Raw genomic sequence first — 19,546 nt, 5'->3', positions numbered from 1 at the left:
TGATAGTTGAATTTGTAAATTAAGACTGTGTTGTATTTTTTTTCCTTTATTTTTAATTCTCATTCAGTCTAATTCTGAGTTTGTATTTGAGCTGTTAGAGATAATTTCTTCCCTGGTGCTGCTGGAGTCCAGATGAACTCCAGATTCCTGAAAGTCAGTAGGAACAATGGTTTGCTTTCTATCTTCAGGACTTTTGTTGGCTTTCATTAGTCCCCTGAAGGAATTCTTCAGTCATGGATTGTTAAACAAGCAGTGATGATCATCACCATTGGTGAACTTAATGTCCCCTTTTCAATTATCATGATCCCACTGTAATTTTTTAAAACCACAAGCAAGCCAAAGAGATTTGTTTATTTTCTCCTATTCATTACAAATTTGTCCTTGCTTGACATTCTCAAAAGGTGGTTTCTATCTTGTAGTCAAAGTCAAGGTATAAAAACATACTTAGGTGGTGAATAGGTTATGTCGTTGCCTGTCACCATGACGTTTTTGTTGTTTGTTTTGATTTTTCTTAAATAAAAGTCTGTGAAATCTACCACTTTTTCATAGATATACTGACGTTGTCATGGCTATAGCCAAACACAGACAGACAGACAGTCAGACACACACACACACACACACACACACACACACACACACACACACACACTTCTAGCAAAGTCTGTTTTCTAAGAAAAAGAACTAATTGGAGTTTAGGTTACTGTGAGGCATATACTACAGTTTACAGTTTTCTTCCATACTCTGTAACAGTGAACTCCAGAACATGGTGACTTACAACATATTTTCATGTTGTCTAAAAATTAGGATCATGTTTTGATCTTCATGGAATAATAATGTCTCCACTGCCTAAACTCTGTTCTAGTAATACTTAAATGGTAAGGATATGTCATCACTTTTTCTTGTGAAAATATAAGAAGAGCAACTCATACTTCTGTGATACATGCTAATTATAGAAATGATCAAAACTAGAGAAAATTACAACAATAAAAAAGTACACTTGAGGTGATGCAGAGGCCATAGGGAACTGAAAGTAATTCTATGGAAGCAAAGTCTGGGAAACTACCACACACAGCTGTGATTAAAGTCAGCCCACAACCTGCTTAGGTATAGCCTGAGAGTTCAGGATGAATTTTTATTTATTCATTACAGTTCTAAAATATTAAACAATTAAAGCAGCAGATCCCACAGTGGTTTCTCTAATACATATTGTCCAGACCTTTATGGAAGTCTAAGTCTTGCAGTAAGAAGAGCTGAAGGTCATTGCACCATGAAGGGACAGTCAATGATTCATGTTTGAAAGTCACCAAACATATCATCGGAGCTGCTGTTGAATTATTATAATTGGTTTTTTTTTTCTGGCTTAAAATGTATATAGAGAGAATGAAGATATAGAGAAGTGGAAAGAATGCAATCATCCATATTATACCTTAACTCCTTATATTTCCCTCATTTTACAAAAATGGCATTGATTACCAGCTCAGTAATAGAAATACAACTGATATTTCTGGGTCCCCTAATCTCAGGATAGAGGCAACAATTTTATAAATAGGTTAAATTCTGAGAAACTTATTATTATTATAAAACCAGCACCAGTAAAATTGACTCTTCAAATACTTTTCAGTATTTAGTTTTATAAGTAACACAGTGGAGGCATGTTCTCTTTACTTTTGGTGACTTACCTAATAAAGTCCAAGCCATGATTCTAAAATACATTATTAATATAAAATTTGCAAGTAAAATTTCACCTTAAAATAATACAGAAATGATTTTGCTATGTTATTTTTGGATTTTACAAATAATTCACATTTAGGGTAAAGGTATTTTTTTTAGCTATAAATAATGGTTGATTCAATTATGTGTATAAGTAGATTTAAGTGTATAAATGCAAGAGAACCCCAAATATTGTACATTTTCATAATTAAATGTGAATTTCATACAGAGGAAAATTTCACCAAGAAAATAAACATTTTGTTCCTATCACTGAGTGAATATTTGTAATTTTGATTTAAGCCATTTCTAGAATTTTGGGGTCCTTTTCTGAACTTCTGAAGTAGATGTCATTCTTGTTAGCCCCACCATTTCTTTGAGGAAGTCTTTTTAAGGACAATGAATGCAGTATGAGGAGCCTTGTGTTTCTAACTGTCTTCTTCAGAACTAATTATATGAACTAATTTAAATATGAAAAATCAAATTTCTTGCACATGTAACGCACTCCTAGTTTTAAAAACAAGACCTGTTAGTTCCTGGGATATAAAGTGGATATTCCAATTCATTTTTTAAGTCTTGTTTGTTTTCCGTGAGTAAATAGATGTTGACACAGAATATAAACAACTTATGTCACTATCAAAATGTCAAACTGTACATTTCTCGTTTCTCCCTCTATGAGATTCTCGGGAGTTTAAAGCCCTTGTGATTTGGTAAGCCCCAGCCTACCACCACACCTCATGTGTGTCTGTCATCATTGTCCCCACATGCAAATTCAGAGCCATATGGAATCCTGGAAAAAACTGATTGATTGGTTTATGTGAGAATAAATATTATTCTTATATTCTGATACAGTGTTTCCGGTGTCGGGATGTGGAGTACTAAATACTATGTGACTTAGCATTTTTCTACTACATCTTGGTAAATACTGGATGTCAGGAAACACTCTGTGTGAGGGCTTTTCTATGTTCTGTAGGTGTTCAGCATTGTCTGTGGCCACTACCTCTAAAATGTCCACAACACACCTATTTTTACCCCATCTGACTACACCTCTCTCTGCAGACATTGCCCAATGTCTTGTGGGTTGGAAACTGCCCTCTTCAGTTGAGAAACATTGATGCCAATTATGGAAGAACAATTCTTTATGGTGTAATTATATCAGTTTGCTAAAATCATTTCTAATGAAGACCACTGCTTCATTTAGGCAATCAGAAATAGAAAACACAATGGTCTGTCCTGGTGCTACATATGCATGCTTTCCTCTGGATTTCTAAAATGGCCTAGAAATAAGAATCCAGTTGTCTCCCGTGGGATTATTAAGGATATTCGGTGCCAAGCCAAATTTCACAGGCATTTCCATTCCATCCATCCCAGCATTCACAGTTTCCACAGTTACAGATTCCATTCCCTGCAATAAAATAAATATGGGAATTACGGTTATGATTAGAATGTACCATTAGAATATGTGGCTATGAATCATAACTGTTCATGAAAAAAACATTTCATTTATTCTCTCTAAAGTGTCTTGCAGTGCAATGATATTATTATATTATGAGGCACCTAAGAGAAATCCATCTTTAACATACTTAATGGTATCTTTTGGATGCCATAATTTGTTTATAAGTTGTACACAGCTTACATCTCTCAGCTGGGTGCCCCCATCACAGTTTTACCTTCAGTGAGCGGGCAAACCATGTATGACCTATAAATAAACATCAGAAAGCATAAAGCCCCTTGATATGAAACTAGGAAAGCCAGAGAGCTCTAAAAACATCCTTGTGTAGTAAGGTGGGCAGAAAGTGATGGTCTAATTTAATGTTGTGCCAAAATAGTTATCTGTAACCTAAATAAAAGAGTTTGATTATAAAAATATTTTGGTTACTGAGAAAGAATTTTACTAGTGGTATATTGAATGAGCTAAAACACTAATAAGTGTGAGTACATTTATAATTAAAATAATAACTTCAAGAGAACACATACATTATTATTTAACCTGGTTCAGCACTATTCATACCAATTATTAGAACTCAATAAATTAGGTTTGTGATGATATTACATAGTTAAACCTTTTTTATACTCTACTGTCATCTCTCCCATCAAACATACATTCATACATATACCAAGTTCCTAAAAAAAAAAAACAAACAGAAATATGTTAATACACCAAATTGTGGCATTTGAGTGCTGCTTTAAATAATATTCCCATGCCCTCAGGACCATGTTAAAATGAAATAGTTGTCAAGATAATTCTGCATTTGTATCACTGTCTTTCTGTGAGTTCATAGGACAGGTTACCTTGAAGAAGGTTTTCAACAATTTTATATTCTGTCTTCATTCTTTTGCATTCTTCTAGGGGAAAATGTTGTTATGTATTAACAGAGGTTCGTGTCTCCTTTCAGAGTTCTTACACATGGACATTGCTCACTTGTGTATATGGAAGCTGCCCTCTCTAAAGCACGGTGGGTGTCATTTCACTCTATTCTCATATGTGGCACAAAACAATTAGTGTAGTTCAATACTGCACCTGTGCAAATGAGACCGTCGTGTTTGTCGCAGTCTCTGTCATCACAGTCACAAAATTCCCCTGAAATATACCACTCTTTTGCAGAACAAATGCACTTTCCACAGTGACAAGAACCTGAAATCAAAAAGGGTGTTTTTCACTGTCACCAGAGAAATAAAGGTTTCCATCAAGAAGAGAATATCACTGACATGCTGACAATAGACTTGTAATAACCTATCTTCTAAAGGTAAAAGTTTATTGAATAGCTGCTTTCTCAGAAGGGAGCTTTACTTACTGTAATTCATAAAGGTCATCCAGGAAAGCCTTCATTATGGATCTAGACAGTTGCAATTAGCCTTGAGCAAATGTTTCTTGGTCTAGTCTGGCTGAAATGTCAATGGAAGAGGATGTGGCTCATCCTTAGAGACGCTCTCCCCAAAAGGTATTCAAAATAGATGTTTAATTTGTTTATTTTTAATTGAATTTCATCTCAGGGTTTCTGTTCTCTAACAGAATCTAATACTAAATTATATTAAATGAAAATTCATTTTGTAATTAAATAATTACTAGGTTATTGAGCTCATCTTTGAATTTTGTTTACATGATATTCTTGAAATAGGAACACACAAACTTTATATTGAATGGCAAGGTGAAGTGTTAAAATTGCAAATACAATCCCTCATATTTGGTCAATGTCTCAGGCTTGCCATTCAGGGTTTTAGTTGTGATCAAGAACAGTCCTAATGAGCCCCAAGTGGGGTCCAGTCAATCTTCCCACTCCTTAACAACTTCTTTCTAGTTACCTCCAATTTAATTAAAAAAAAACCATTTAGTTGTTAAACTATTTGGGGGTATCTGAGAATCTTACTAATGGCATGCTTAAAATAAAAATGAGTTTTACGATATCGCAAAGAGAAGAAATTTCTCTTTGTATAAGTGTCTTTAAAGACAAGCTTGAAAATAGCTCATGAAAAAGCTATTTTTGCTACAGCTAGGACAACCATAGAACTCAAAAGGACTTCTTCCAGTTCTTTGTTTAGCTTTTCTTTGTGGATATAATTTCCTTTTCCTAAAAGATGCTGATAGTTATTAGCAAGTCACCAATCTTCTTGAGAGAAAGTGAAGTAATAAAGGTTTTTAATGCAGTTAGGAAACATCCAAACTCATTAAGTTCTAAATACACAGAGGATAAAGTGCCTCAAAAATTGAGTGCTATGTAAATTCATTCCATAGAAACAGGTACATGCATTTAAGTGAAAGAATCTCCCACAACAAAATTTTAGTTTGGCCATTCCTCATCATACATCCCATGGCAAGCAAGTACTCAGAGCAGCTATAATGCAAGACATTTATTTATGTTTATTTTTACTTCTTTGTTAAGTGCAGCACGGTTTCACTTAATCTTGTTTTCCTGAGAGTCTGGGTTGACTTACAGACCCTTCAGGGCAATATATGAAGATAAATTCTGAGACATAATTGACAGCCTGGTGGTTTCCCAGGTCCTTATGTGCTGCTCTAGTGGGAAGAGATAAAGGCCTTGTACCCTCATCAAGGCAGAGTGTGTCCTCATTTTTCAATTTACTTTTTCTTAAATTTAAATATTCTATCTAAAATATTGAAAGATCAGTTGCTTGTTTAAAAAATGGTTAGTGAAACACCTAAGTGGACACTCCATTGTCCATCTCAGAGATGTTCCCAAAAGGACATCACATTCAGTGGCTTATTTACATAAGAGAAAAGGGATTAAATGTTTAAAGAATTAAGGACTTTTATGTTTCTAACATAGTATCTCTTACATCATGAAGTTACTTCTACAATAGAAATAAAAGACTTTATATCCTCATGCTATTACTATATCATATCTAGGATGCCTTTTCATGTGCATCGTCATTCTTATCAAGAGTTTACACTTCATCTTTGAACTTATCTCTTGCCTGGAAATGATTCTTATTACTTCTTTTGTTTCTGGAATACTCAGCTGCAAAGAATAGTGAGATATTATCCTGAAATGAGCACACTCAGCTAAAGTAAATATGGTTTATGTGCACAGAGTATTTGACAAGTTCTAGCTCCAAATATAGTAGATGTCATAAAGTGATTATAATAAAACTGGGGTTTGATTTTGTATATGCCATGGAAGTAATTTTCATGGTCACCATACTTGCAGGTTTGTTGTTTCCATTTGTTGATGACTGTAGGAAAATTTTCTACTCCCTACATAAATAGGAACAATATAGCATGTAGTACTAAATCCATATATGTAGTCATTAGGACCTATAATAGGCCTCTATTTTTGTGAGCTCTGGCTGCTCGTATAAATAACCAATAACAGGGGTAGACTATTCCTCTCTAGAAAGGGGGAAAGCATGAGGAGAAGATTCTGTTTAACAAATGTAAGCTTCCTGAACACCCAGGAGTGAGAAACTGTTCAACTCCGCAGACTCGAACCCATTCCCATTGGAGGCCCAGCCCAGTCATAGACTGCAGCTGGCCCATCCTGTCAGGAACCCTAATGATAAATCTGCAACCATAGTACCACTAATTCATTTGTTTTTATTCTCCAAAAGGACTTTTAACAATGGCCTTGTTTCGCTGGCTTTTATTATTGGGCAAACTTTTCATCTATTTGTATAACCTTCCAAAGACTTAAGGAGAAAGAAAGAAACATCCTTCAAAGATGAGAATAAAAAAGCAGAAAGAATGGGGGAATTGTCTTGGACCACACTCCATAAACAGTTAACAGGCTACCTTAATCTGATTCAATCCACCATCTAGCATCTATCTATCTGTGATGACTGTCACAGCAAAAACATCCACAAGGTTTCATAAATAATCAGTTCTTTCCTACTTGTCTGACAGGAGCCATCTGGACATGGCAACCAGGACACTAGGATGAGGTTTGTCTTGAAAAGTATAACATTTACTCATTCTCTCTTTTGAGCAGACAGAATGGTGATAAATGATGGATCAGGCAACCCTAAACGTAGTAATGGTCTGGATGTAGCTCTATCATTGACGGCTTAAAGATACAATTTAAGATGTGTCCCATAATGACCTCTGTAAGAATACTGGAGCAAATACTTAACTACAGGGTAACATTATTAAGACAAACATGTCACCATGGAGCCAAATAAGTAAGTAAAAAAAGCCCCAAGCCAATCAACAAATGTCACCATCAATTCTGCAAAGGTAGCTAACCTTAGGGGCAACATGGCCACCAAGCATATCTCTCTTGATCATTTACAAAAACAGTTTCAGTTGGGGCAAGGCCCCGTTCCATTACTTACGTTCTTCTACAGACATCATGCCTGACAAAATGCTGCAACCCGACACCCCAGCAGGCAGTTTTCACTATTGCACTAATGACGTCATCTATTATAAAGGTCACAACAATGTATCTCGTTTTAAATTTTTCTATGGAGTGATTTATTGTCTTGGCTATAAATTTGTAAGAAATAAAATGCTATTTATTCATCGTCTCCTGAAGTGATGGCTTTATTCACAGTTCCTAGCAAGCACATAGTTCACACTTGGTATTTTAGTGGGTGTGGGTTACAAAGAATCATGGCATGCAGTCACAAGCTAATTTCAGGCTTACACCTGTACCATCATAAGAGGGAAAAAAAACTCTAGATATACTTTGAGATCACCAAGATGGGGGTATTGCTGCGAGAGTTTTGGAAAAATTATACAGAATGTAGAAAAGTTCCTAAGATTTATCAAGGCTGTAGAATGGAAGGATGTGAGAATATCTTCCTCATTTACCATGCTGAAATCCCCAGTCTCTCACATGCTGTATTTGTACTGTGGTTCTTGGGGTGAGTTGTGGGATGATACTCTCCGTGGAGACCAGCAATAACATCCTTGTTATCCTCTGTAACAAAGACGAATTACAGTTGCAAGAGCTTAGCCACAGCCCCTTCAATAACCCTGTACAGATACCACCAGAAAGGAGGAAAAGAGTCTTCAACCATCTGCTGCCCATCTTTAACATGAACAATGAAACACAAAATGGAAAGCCTTGGGAAGCGTTTACCTCCCTCTTTGAAGTTAGCCATGCCTAAGAACACTATCTATTTAGACATCTGAGTTCTCAACCCTCCTTGATCTGTCAGTGTACTCCCACCACCCAAAGCAAATAACTGGGAAAGCATGAAGAAGGGATTTGTGTGTGCTTTGGTTGTGAGGAAATACTTTTGGGTCAATAATTAATCAGCTTTTGTACTTTTTCACTTAATAAAAGATTTATTTCACTAAAAATATATATGTGTAGACTCAGTGCACAGGAGAGCAAGTCAGAAGAGGACGTCTGACCCCCTGGAGCTAGTGTTGTAACAGCTGCAGTTGTGAGAGACCCAATGTGGGTATTAGGAGCAACAAGTGCTCTTTACTGCTGAGCTTCTCTCCAGCATCTCTCAACATATTTGCATTTTTATATGCAAACTGTGTAACTGAAAATTCTGAAACTCTAATGAGGACTCTGTGTTTATGATTTTAAGGGAATAATTTTGCATAAAAGTCAGGCTAGGAAATAGATTTTCTGTAAATCACTGTGCTGGTGAATATAGCTTTGTGTGCTCTTTTTATTAATACCCCCACTAGGGGAAGGGTCTCTTATTGTCCCCCACTCCCTCTCATTCTTAGAGAAGGGGGGCCTCCAAGGGGTACTAACCCACCCTGACCTCAAGTAGCAGTCAGGACTAAGCACATCCTCTTTCAGTGAGGCTTGACAAGGCAACCCAGCTAGGGGCAAGGGATGCAGAGGCAAGAGAGTCAGAGACAGCCTTAGACAGCCTTACTCCCTTTGTTAGGGGGCCCATATGTTTACCAAGCTGCACATCACATCTGCCACACATGTGTAGGGGGGCTAGGTCCAATCCATGCTTGCTCTTTAATTGGTGGTTCAGTCTCTATGAGACCCTATGGGCCCAGATTAGTTTATTCTGTAGGTCTTCTTGCGGTGTCCCTGACTCCTCAGGCTCCTTCTTTCCTTCCTTGTACTCTTCCACATAACTTCTTGAACTTAGCCTATTGTTTGACTGTGGGTCTCTGCATCTGTTCCATCAGCTGCTGGATGAAGCCTCTCAGAAGACAGTTATGCGAGGATGTGTGTTCTTATGGTGTTTGCAACTGGATGGGATTCAGCAAAGGCCTGTTTATGATGAGGTTCTAAACAAAATCTTTTTAAAAATCACACCTGTGTTTCAGTATGAACGAAACTTCATTTGGTAAAGCATTTGTGAAAAGTTTGGAATATTTCCATCTTTTGCACAAACAAAAAGCACCTCAGCTCCCACACCTGTTGCTGACGCTCAGCTGTCAGGGTTCACATAATCTGAGTGGCTTTTTCTCAGACAAAGTTTATTCTGGAGGGACTGGTTGCTACCTGCTGTTATGGGGGACCAAATGTCCGAGTGGGGATCCAGTCTAGGCTCCAGCAGCAATACTCACCCTTTCCGGAGCAGAGTGTGCCATCTGCTGACTCGCACAGACTCTCGCTCTGTTCTTCTGTCATATTACACTTTCGCAGGTGTTGGCAAAGCTTGCCAAACCATCCTTTCTCACAAACGCAACGGCCACAGGAACACATGCCATGGCCTATGAAGCAATCATAGGATGAGGAAAAGGGAAAGATGTCAATTAATAACCAGAAAAATCAGACTTCATAAGATAGAGTGTAAATCACAGGGTCCCATCTCCCATCAGACATACTTTCTTTACAGAAGCAGTCATTCTGACACACCAGTATTTAAAATAGTGTTACAACTATCTAACTTAGTGTGACACATTTAGATGTGATGTAGGAGATAAGCTTTCAAGTAAGAAATCTTAAAATTATTTAAAATGGAATTATGGCTTCTTTCTGGATATTGATCCTTTCTCATTTACATTTCTATCAGCAGCATGTGTTGGTGTCATTCTTCATTTTACACACCACAGCACCCAGTTAAATTCAAAGGCTAGTCACGTTATCACTGCTTGCAGCATTTATTATTTGCTCTCCCGTGCTTTACTAATAAAAACAAAAGACATTACTAAGGATTTTATCTTTGCCCTTTCCTCTTCATGAAGAAGAGTGGATAGAGCATACGTATTCATGCCTTTTATTGGTGTAAAAAAGTTAAAAATTGCATGAGGCTTGTGTTCACATTTAACTTTTGGTTTTTGTCTTTATTTCTGATGCCTGTTCTTGTTTTTTTTTTTAATGTTTATCCTTTTATATACAACACTGTGTTTATGACAGTTATATGGGAGTATATAGTCCTGTTTAACTGTGCACAAACTACTAGACTCCTGAATTTCCCAGTTTAGTTTCTTATTTCTACCTATTGTTTTGTTTCTTTCCTGATAGTCACATTTTCTTACAGCCAGATTCAGTTATTTGACTAGAAAGGATTGCTCAAGTATCTACTGTTAACAGAGTATGTTGCCAGGAACCAGGGCATAGGAAATGAAAGATGATGGGCACACTGATCCTTCTGTGTTCCCCAGGACATGTATCATTGTCATCTACACTGACAGGTGCTTCTGGTTCTGTGTTCTCCATTCTGTCTTGATCATGTGTTCTATGATACTCATCTCTGTTTATGAAAAGGTTAATGGAAAGGACTCCCTTGTTGAGAATTTATTATTATGATTTATTTAACATATCCACCCATGAATCCAGGTAGTGATTTCCATAACATATGACAATCTGAAAGTTAATATAAAGCAGATTAGAGACCACTTGAAAAGATATACGGACAAATACACTTATTCCCAGAAGCCTTTCCTCATACATTAAATCCTGTGTTGTCATAGCCCGTGAAGTCAGGTGTTGTCTCCACTTTACAGATGGGAAGTTGAACCTCTGAGGACTGTGCTATTGTTTAAAATCCTATAGTCCAGTCACACAGGACCAGAACTTTTTTCTAGTTTCTCTGATTTCAAGGTCCACATGCCTTCCACGGCAGCACAGCACCTTTCGTTTTAGGAAAGGAGCTGCCTAGTAGTAATTCCTCAGCATCTGTCTCTTTAACTTATACTCCATCTGTACACTTGTACCTAACTCTTTCCCCTTCCAAGTCTCCCCACAACAAGTTTTCTCATGCCCTTTGATAATCCACCTTGATTTTATCCTCATGTTTGCTTCTTGATCTAATAGATAATTCCCACTGCCTTTCTTTAATAATCTCCAGTTATCCTTCAATACTTTTTGACAATTAATCAAATGATAAAAATTTTCCATCTCTTTCTCTGTCTCTATCTCCCTGTCTCCCCTCACATCTCTTCCTCCCTCCTTCCCTCCCTCCGTGTGTGTGTGTGTGTGGCCTGAAGAGGCTGGAAAAGGCCATTAGATCCCCTGGATTTACAGACTGCTGTGAGGTACTGACAGCAGAATCTGGTACCTTAGAGGAATAGCAAGTGCTCTTAACTGCTGAGGCATCTCTCCATCATCCACAATGCACCGTACTTTTTGAGACAGGGTTTCCCACTGACCCTGGGATTACTTACTTGGCTGGTCTGCAGGCCTGGAAAACACAGTGATCCTTGTTTCTGCCTTCCATGCAGTGGTATATGCCACTTACGCCTGCCTTTGACATGCGTTTTGGTGTCCAGACTCAGGTCATAATGCTTTCACAGGGAGTGCTTCAACAACATACCTTGTCTCCAGCCTAAGTCATTAGATTTCTGCTAACTATAAATGTTTCAGGGATGTGCCTTTAGTACATAAATCTCCCAAAGCCTTATTCCTGCTATGCTTTACTTGATGCTCTGTTACTGTCCTAATGAGCACTTTCCTAATATCACTATGTAATTTTCTTTCCAAAAGTAATTTTTGGTATTTTTCATTTCTTTTAAATGCACAACTGTTCTAGTCATTCAAGTCAAAATCTCTTCAACTCCTTCTGTCAGGGGAGCTGTCAAGTCCTGTTAGTATTAGCTACCACATAACATCATAAACCTTTGAGACATCTCCCTTGCAGGTCTCTCATATTCTTGCTCACACCGCCCTATCCTATGCTTCTCACATAACACAGCTTTCCTCCTAGTGCTGTGGGATTTTCTATTGCTCAACCAGAAGGTCTTTCATATGCAGTAGAGTCCTAAAAAGTAGAGTTCTAAGCTGTTATTTTAATTTTATGTCTTCTCTTCTCCCTTTAACCTCACTGACCCAAGTTTCCTGTGCATTTCTTACACTTGCTTAAGTGGAATGTCTTCCTCTCTCAATATGCAATATATCCAGGCCCTGATGAATCTACAAATCTCAGCAAATGACTGACTATACATCCACAAAGAATTTTCTGATATCTGCAAGTTGAATTCATTTAATCCCTTATGAATTTATTTTCTATTTGTGCATGTGTATGTGTGTGTGTGTGTGTGTGTGTGTGTGTGTGTGTGTGTGTGTTACTTGGGTTCAAATCCAAGGCCTGTGCATACACTTTATAGCATTTTACACTACTTTGAGTTGCATTTTGAAACTTCTATACATTTTACTTCTCACTTTGCATGAAAATCTGTAGTGTCAAGGAAGGCAGTCTGCTATTACAGAGTCAGTGGTTCCTAACAAAGAATAATATAATATGAAATATGTATGAAGGAAAAAAGGATCATATTTGCCATTTATTAGATCATTTAATATATCCTTTTACAAAATAAAATCAGCAACTATACCAGACAATAATCAAAATGCATTGGCATTTAAATTTTGATTTGTCATTTTATACTTTACTTTACTTAAATTATTAATCAATTTTAATAGTGTATTCTTTATGAGTATAATTCAGTCATCAACTCAAGAAATGTTTGTTATGCACTGGGTATTATATTAACAGTTTGTAAACAGTAGTATAAAGCATGTATTGATACTATTTTTATGACACTTATAGTTTACCAGGGTGAACACAAGTCACAGCAAGAATTATACTTGGGTTACTGGAGCTCGAGGAGGCTGTTCCTTCATGCAACAATGAGAACTGGGCAAACCAGGGTACTCAGAAAAGTATTCAGCAAAACCAGGCATAAGAGGATCCAACAATCAACGTTCTAGGTAGAGAGCCTAGACATCTTTAGAACAAGAAATAGTTGGACATGTTTCAGGCAGTGAAGGCCAACTCTTTGAAGAAAAATGACTAAATGGTTTATAAAATGGGAGCAAAGTTCAGAAATGAGTACATAGCAAGTTGCATATTTTGGGTAAAGAATTTCAATCTGTCCTGAGAAGAATGGAGAAATGACAGAAGACATTAAACTAGATGATGTGGCATTATTAACAATTTGCAACATCACTTAAGTTACTCAGTGTGGTTAGGCCTGTTAGGGAATATGAATTGGGAGAATGTAGAAGGTAACTGATGATTAAGTCTAAATGGAAATAAGGAGAAACTGTTGATGTGAGTTTTGTCTTGATGGTAGAATGTGGGCCTATGAGATAAACTGTGGAAATAGATGTTGCACATATGGGGAAAAATCATTGGTGTTCTGTCTAAAAAAAAATAAGTTCATTTTATTAAATAAAGAAGTTTCAGAAGGTTGAATAAAAAACATTGACTCTTTGTTGACTCTCCTGTGTTTAAAGACCCTTAAGACACTGAACTACAAGGTCAGACAAGTAATGACTTCATCTAGGAGCTCAAAGAACAGGTTGAGGCTGATTCTAAGCAAACGCATACTGATATTTCCAACAGTACACACCATTTTGAGTTTTAGAAGTGAATGAGCCCAAGCAGGAAGAGTAAGTTCTCACAAACTCTCAGTTTTAAGTAAACTAATCCATTTTATCTTTTACTGATTAAACAATTCCCTCTACTCTCTGATATCTTTCTCCCTTTGTTAATATTAAGAAAAACCTCAATGTTTGTTTGTTTGTTTGTTTGTTTCAGAGAAGTGATACTATTTCCAACTTGGAGAGTATCTGATATACATGGTCATATGATTTGGCTCTAATAAATGAAAAATAAAAGAAACTCTCTCAGTGAAGTTTTCAAGAAACTTATACTTTAAAGGGAATGAGACAAGCAGGCATTATGCATCCATTCTTTTATATCTCTTCCTCCTCTTTTCTATTTCCCTGAAAGATGGACACATTAAAGGCTGTCTATGATAATGAAAATAAAACTCATGTTTGGAGAGCAGGACAGAGCACAAATGAAGACAGAAGAGGCTTAGGACATGGGTGGGACTCTGACATCCATCTTCCTTTCTATTTGTGGAGTGCCACCATACAGAGTTAGGGTCAACGTCCTTAGCTAACCACAGTCCTGGCTGGTATATGATTTTAAGATGCCATTGGTGACACTCCCTTAAATTCTGCACTGTCCATCTTAGAAAGCCTTCCTCTTCCTCAGAATATGAACCCAGCAGTTTTCTGACATTGCTAAATTTATAATCATAGTCTGTTTGGTTTCCTTCAGATTCAGCCATGAGCAGGATAAATCCCAGAAGAAATAGGAACTGATTGCGTAATTAAGAGGTGGCTCTTCATTATCCTTTCTCGCTTCTTAAATTGGACTCCTGGGCAGCTATTCCAGGAGCAAGGGGGAATTAAAAACAGCAATAGGCAGCCTTTTCCTCATTCTCATCCTGGTGTAGGACATGGAAAAGGGAAACCCTGATTAAACTTAAATTCACTTAAGTAATTAAACACATGTAAGACAGCACTGGAATATATTTTTTATAGAATCTGAAGTTATGACTTGCTGAAAATGAATAAATCTTAGGAACTATCACTCAGACAAAGCATTTTTAAATAGTGAATTATTTCAAAAGAAATCCATGCCAATTATAAGTTATATTTATTTTATTTGTTAACAAAAATGCACAAAGAAAATCTTCATACCCTGTGTGGTGATGGAACATGACTCACCCACAAGCTAATTAAATGAAGAAAGGTCCTACCTCACACTGATTTTCTTTTTGCCATTTTTATGACTCGTTTTGAGGTTGCAATTTTGGTTTAATCAAAACTAATGTGTTTAAAATTATGAAATTAGTTACATTCACCTTTGAATACAATAGCTAATTTATCTTAACTCGACAGAGTGGGTTTAATCATCTTTGGTTTTATTGTTAGGGGAATGGATAAACAATATTGGCTCTTGGTTTTTACATGCTTTCTGGTTAGGTAAACATGCAGATGTTTGCAGTTTACATATTTGCTGCCTATATTCTCAAACAGTTTCTGTGTTTGAGTGAGAAGCTGTATTAGTTTTCTGGCCACAGTCTGAACATGCAGCGATCTCACTAAATCTCAAGGTGAGCCCATGAATCAGTCTGGTGGTAAACTGAGCACAAGGTCCAAACTCAAAATGTTCAATTTATTCATTGAGCCCAACCTAGAAGAAGACTGCTCACATGCTTCATTTTTACTTAGTAACGGTAGGTGTCCCATCACTGGCTTCCTGAAACAGAGGAGCACTAGTTAACTTTAACCCTCAGCAAGTCTCAATTAAGGGATTTTTCAAGATCAGACTGGCCCATGAGTATGTCTCTTGATTGTTAATTGATGTAAGAGCTGAATGATAAATACAATTTAATGTACTGGAGAATTTGGAGTTTCCCTAGCTATATTACCAAAATATTTCAGTGGTGTTAATAAACTTAGATTTAAAAACAAAGAACCCCGGGGTAAGATGATCAATCCTCATTCAGAAAGGCAAAGAGAATGGATATCAGAAGATGGAGAAAACAGGGAATAGTACAGGAGCCTACCATAGAAGGTCTCTGAAAGACTCTACCCAGCAGGGTATCAAAGCAGATGCTGAGACTCATAGCCAAACTTTGGGCAGAGTGCAGGGAATCTTAGGAAAGAAGGGGGAGATAGAAAGATCTGGAGAGGACAGTAGCTCCACAAGGAGAGAAACAGAACCAAAAAATCTGGGCCCGGGGTCTTTTCTGAGACTCCAGCCAATGATCATGCATGGAGATAATCTAGAACTCCTGCACAGATGTAGCTCATGGTAGCTCAGTGTCTACCATGGGATCCCTAATTATGGGAACAGTGACTGTACCTGACATGAACTCAGTGGCTGGCTCTTTGATCACCTCCCCCTGATGGGGGAGCATCCTTACCAGGCCACAGAGGAAAACAATTCAGCCAGTCCTGATGAGACCTGATAGGTTAGGTCAGAGGGAACTGGAGGAAGATCTCCCCTATCAGTGGGCTTGGGGAGGGGCATGGGAGGAGATGAGGGAAGGAAGGGTGGGGTTGGGAGAGGCTGAGGGAGGTGGCTACAACTGGGCTACAAAGTGAATAAACTAATTAATAAAAATTTAAATTACAAAAGAATTCTACCTCTTAAAGGAAGCCTATAAAAATACAATAAAATGTCAGATATTATTTTGGGTGACATATATATTTGGCTTTTCAAGACACAGTTTCACTGTGTAGCCTTGGTTGTTCTGGAACTCACTTTGTAGAACAGGCTGGTCTCAGACTCTGCCAGTCTTTGCCTCAGGAATGCTGGGATTAAAAGTGTCTGCCACCAACATCAGGTTTGGATGATATTTTGATGAATAAATTTAATTATTTTTTGCTATTCCTTAGTTAAGTGTTTCAAAGAAAACACTTATTTAAAAGTAATTTTCAGTATTCATTATTTTCTGGAAAAATTAATAATGAAATGTGCAGGAAACAAATGGAACTAGAACATATTATATTAAGTGAGTTTATCTAGAATCAGAAGGATACATACTATGCTTTTCTCCTTTATGTTCTTAGTTTCTAACATTTACATAAATATATTTTTGTGAAAATAAGTGAGGGTATAAGCTCAGAAACAGCTAAAAAGGGGTCCGCTAGACAGGAAAAATAATATTTGGAAGATGAATTGGGAAGAATAAAATAACAGAGGCTAAGTAGGGAAAAAGGTAGAAGTAGGAACACTGAAGGTGAGAGGATGGAGAAGGGAGGGGCTCAGCCTTTACTAAGCATGAAAACACTATAAAACACTTGTTACTTTTCATTCGACTAAAAATGAATTAAAAGGAAAAAATCTATAACAATGCATAACAAATAGAGGCAAAACCTTTTTTATTTTAAATAACAATTGAGTAAAGTGCCCTAACCAAAGCTTGTCTAATTGGTTCAGGGTCAACTAAGAATTACCTAAGGATGCAAGGAAGTGTGCCCGAGGGGTAACTCAGCAGTTAGGAACACAAGGAAGTGTGTCCGGAGGGAAAGCTCAGCAGTTAGGGACACTCACTGCTGCTGCAGAGGACCCAGGTTTGTTTCACAGCAGCGGTGTTAAGCAGCTCATAACTACCTAAAACTCTGGCTCCAAGGAATCTGATGCTTTCTCCTGGTAGCTGTGGGTACCGACATGCACTGGGTGCTCATGCATAACCTCGGGAATATTCATATACATAAAACAAATGTTTTTAGAAGACAGAAGGATTTGAAACATCTTCCATCAACGTAACAAATACCTTTTATTCTATGTGACTTTGTTTAGCCTTCACAGACTAGATACTTTCATATAAAACACCACTCAATCAAAAATGTAAATCCAATCCAAGCCTACTCCAACTTGAAGAATTTTATGCTTCAAAACTAGGAAAAAATTTCATTTTCTCTTTAAGTGTGGATGGATGTTTATCTCTTTATATTTGATGGATGTCTTTTTTTGCTAAGTTTGAAAAATAACTTGAGGCAGGGAAGGTGATGGAGGGAGAAGAGAAGAAGATACTTTGATTATATCCACACTCACAGCACCTTGCTGAGGCACGTGCCTCATGGAGGCATTGCATACAGAGGAAATGACTTCCTGAAGGAAGCCATCTTGAAGCAGATCTGGCTGCTTTATTCAGAAGGATGTGAGAAATGAGGCTCAGAAATATATATATATATATATATATATATATATATATATATATATATAGACAGAATCATGATATATCCCAACTTCTCCATCCCAGGTGCCCTCGATGAAGACCCATTTTTTCAACAATGTGACAACTGGTAAATGCAAAGCGTAACTCTTGCATCCCTCTAACACTGCAAAGGAGAGTAGGATTCACCCAGGTTGACCCCGCTCTATCATTAAATCATGAATGTTTATAAATGTTGCTTATTCTCTAGAGTTAGATTCTCTCTTCTAAGGTTCAAGTAAATATTCAGATTGTTATTCCAAACCAGTCTCCTTTTAAAGATGTGGGGAAGAAACGAATACAGCGTCAGACATGCAGCATTCTGCTTCAGAGGGTTATAGCTATATGATTGTCTTCTCTTCAGATCATAGACCAGATACACAAGTTAAACTCTACAGTACACGAATATTATTGTTTCTATCTCAGAAGACAAGCTTGACCCCCATAAGAGCCCAAGTCTCATTCTATGTCTCCTCAAAATGGGTTTTAGGAACTCCACAAAGACATCCTTGTTGTTAGTTAGAAAAGTCATGAGAATTTTTGACTTCCTTACAAACTATTTGCTGTACTTTACTACCACAATTGTTTCAAGTTTAAACATCATCCACAATGGAGGATCTCCTGTGTTTTAAGCCAAAAATAGAAGAAAACCATGATATTGAAACAGTCAAGGTCCATGTAATCTTTTCCATAAAGCAATAATCAGAAAATACAGAAATTAAAAGCACATTATTTTATTTCACCACCTTAATGAAACCACAATGTGAAAGTCAGTACAAAGCTAAGGTAGGAAGCACCGTTGACCTTTCCGGTGGCATTTAAGATGAACTAGAGCTAATCTGCACTAATCCTAGTTTTGTATTTTCAGGCTCACACATTTCCAAATTTATGTGCAGCTCCAATCTCACTACTTAAAGGATGAGAGCACATATGTGGAATGGCATAAAACCCCGTGGTTCAGTTTCATAGTCCCAGCTAGGGTCAAAGAATGTTATGTTTTCTTTCCTTTCTAGCTTTTATTTCATAAACAGTCTCTCTTCCATGGTCCCTTCAGTGCACATTCTGTTCATTTTTTCTTATTTTATTACCAATTTTGATAATTCAAAGAGTGGTACTGTATTGAAAAGTAATTTTGTTTATTTTTCCGAGTGTAAATACACATTTTAGATGAAATTTAATCAGATATATCTCGTCTTGAGTTCAATATTAGTGGATAAAAAATATGTCAAACGACATATTTTTATATCTTCTGGAACCTAGCTACCACAAATACAAAAGATTGAATATATGTTGGGCCTTACTGTTGAGGTATGTTACCAGATGGAACACCAGGAATGACTAGTACATTACATGTGATGTTGATTCTTTATTCTTATCTATAATATGACCAAGCCATTGGGAAAAGACCCCACCATGAAGGAACTGTATATATGTATACAACTACATACATGTAACTATAAATATATATTATATATAAATATTATATGT

At 37.0% G+C, this 19,546-nt stretch overlaps 1 protein-coding gene across 2 annotated transcripts in view; it reads right to left on the bottom strand.

The window, feature by feature from the left end:
• Positions 1–1,100: 1,100 nt before the first annotated feature.
• The window catches only part of Itgbl1 (integrin subunit beta like 1), a 279,024-nt gene continuing 260,578 nt past the window's right edge, over positions 1,101–19,546 (bottom strand). Inside the window, exons 9-11 of one of the 2 annotated variants that reach the window (XM_021648794.2) lie at positions 9,659–9,805; positions 4,229–4,342; positions 1,101–3,112 (exon numbers count right to left, since the gene is read on the bottom strand). In XM_021648794.2, coding sequence (XP_021504469.1) covers positions 3,021–3,112; positions 4,229–4,342; positions 9,659–9,805 — 353 coding nt within the window. In that variant the 3' untranslated portion in view covers positions 1,101–3,020. Of the gene's footprint in view, positions 3,113–4,228; positions 4,343–7,646; positions 8,082–9,658; positions 9,806–19,546 lie in introns of those variants that run through there. The other variant, XM_060391671.1, reaches the window with a different exon arrangement.

Source organism: Meriones unguiculatus, chromosome 9, assembly GCF_030254825.1.
Source record: "Meriones unguiculatus strain TT.TT164.6M chromosome 9, Bangor_MerUng_6.1, whole genome shotgun sequence".
Lineage (NCBI taxonomy): Eukaryota > Metazoa > Chordata > Mammalia > Rodentia > Muridae > Meriones > Meriones unguiculatus.
This window is presented reverse-complemented; position numbering and strand designations above follow the sequence as displayed.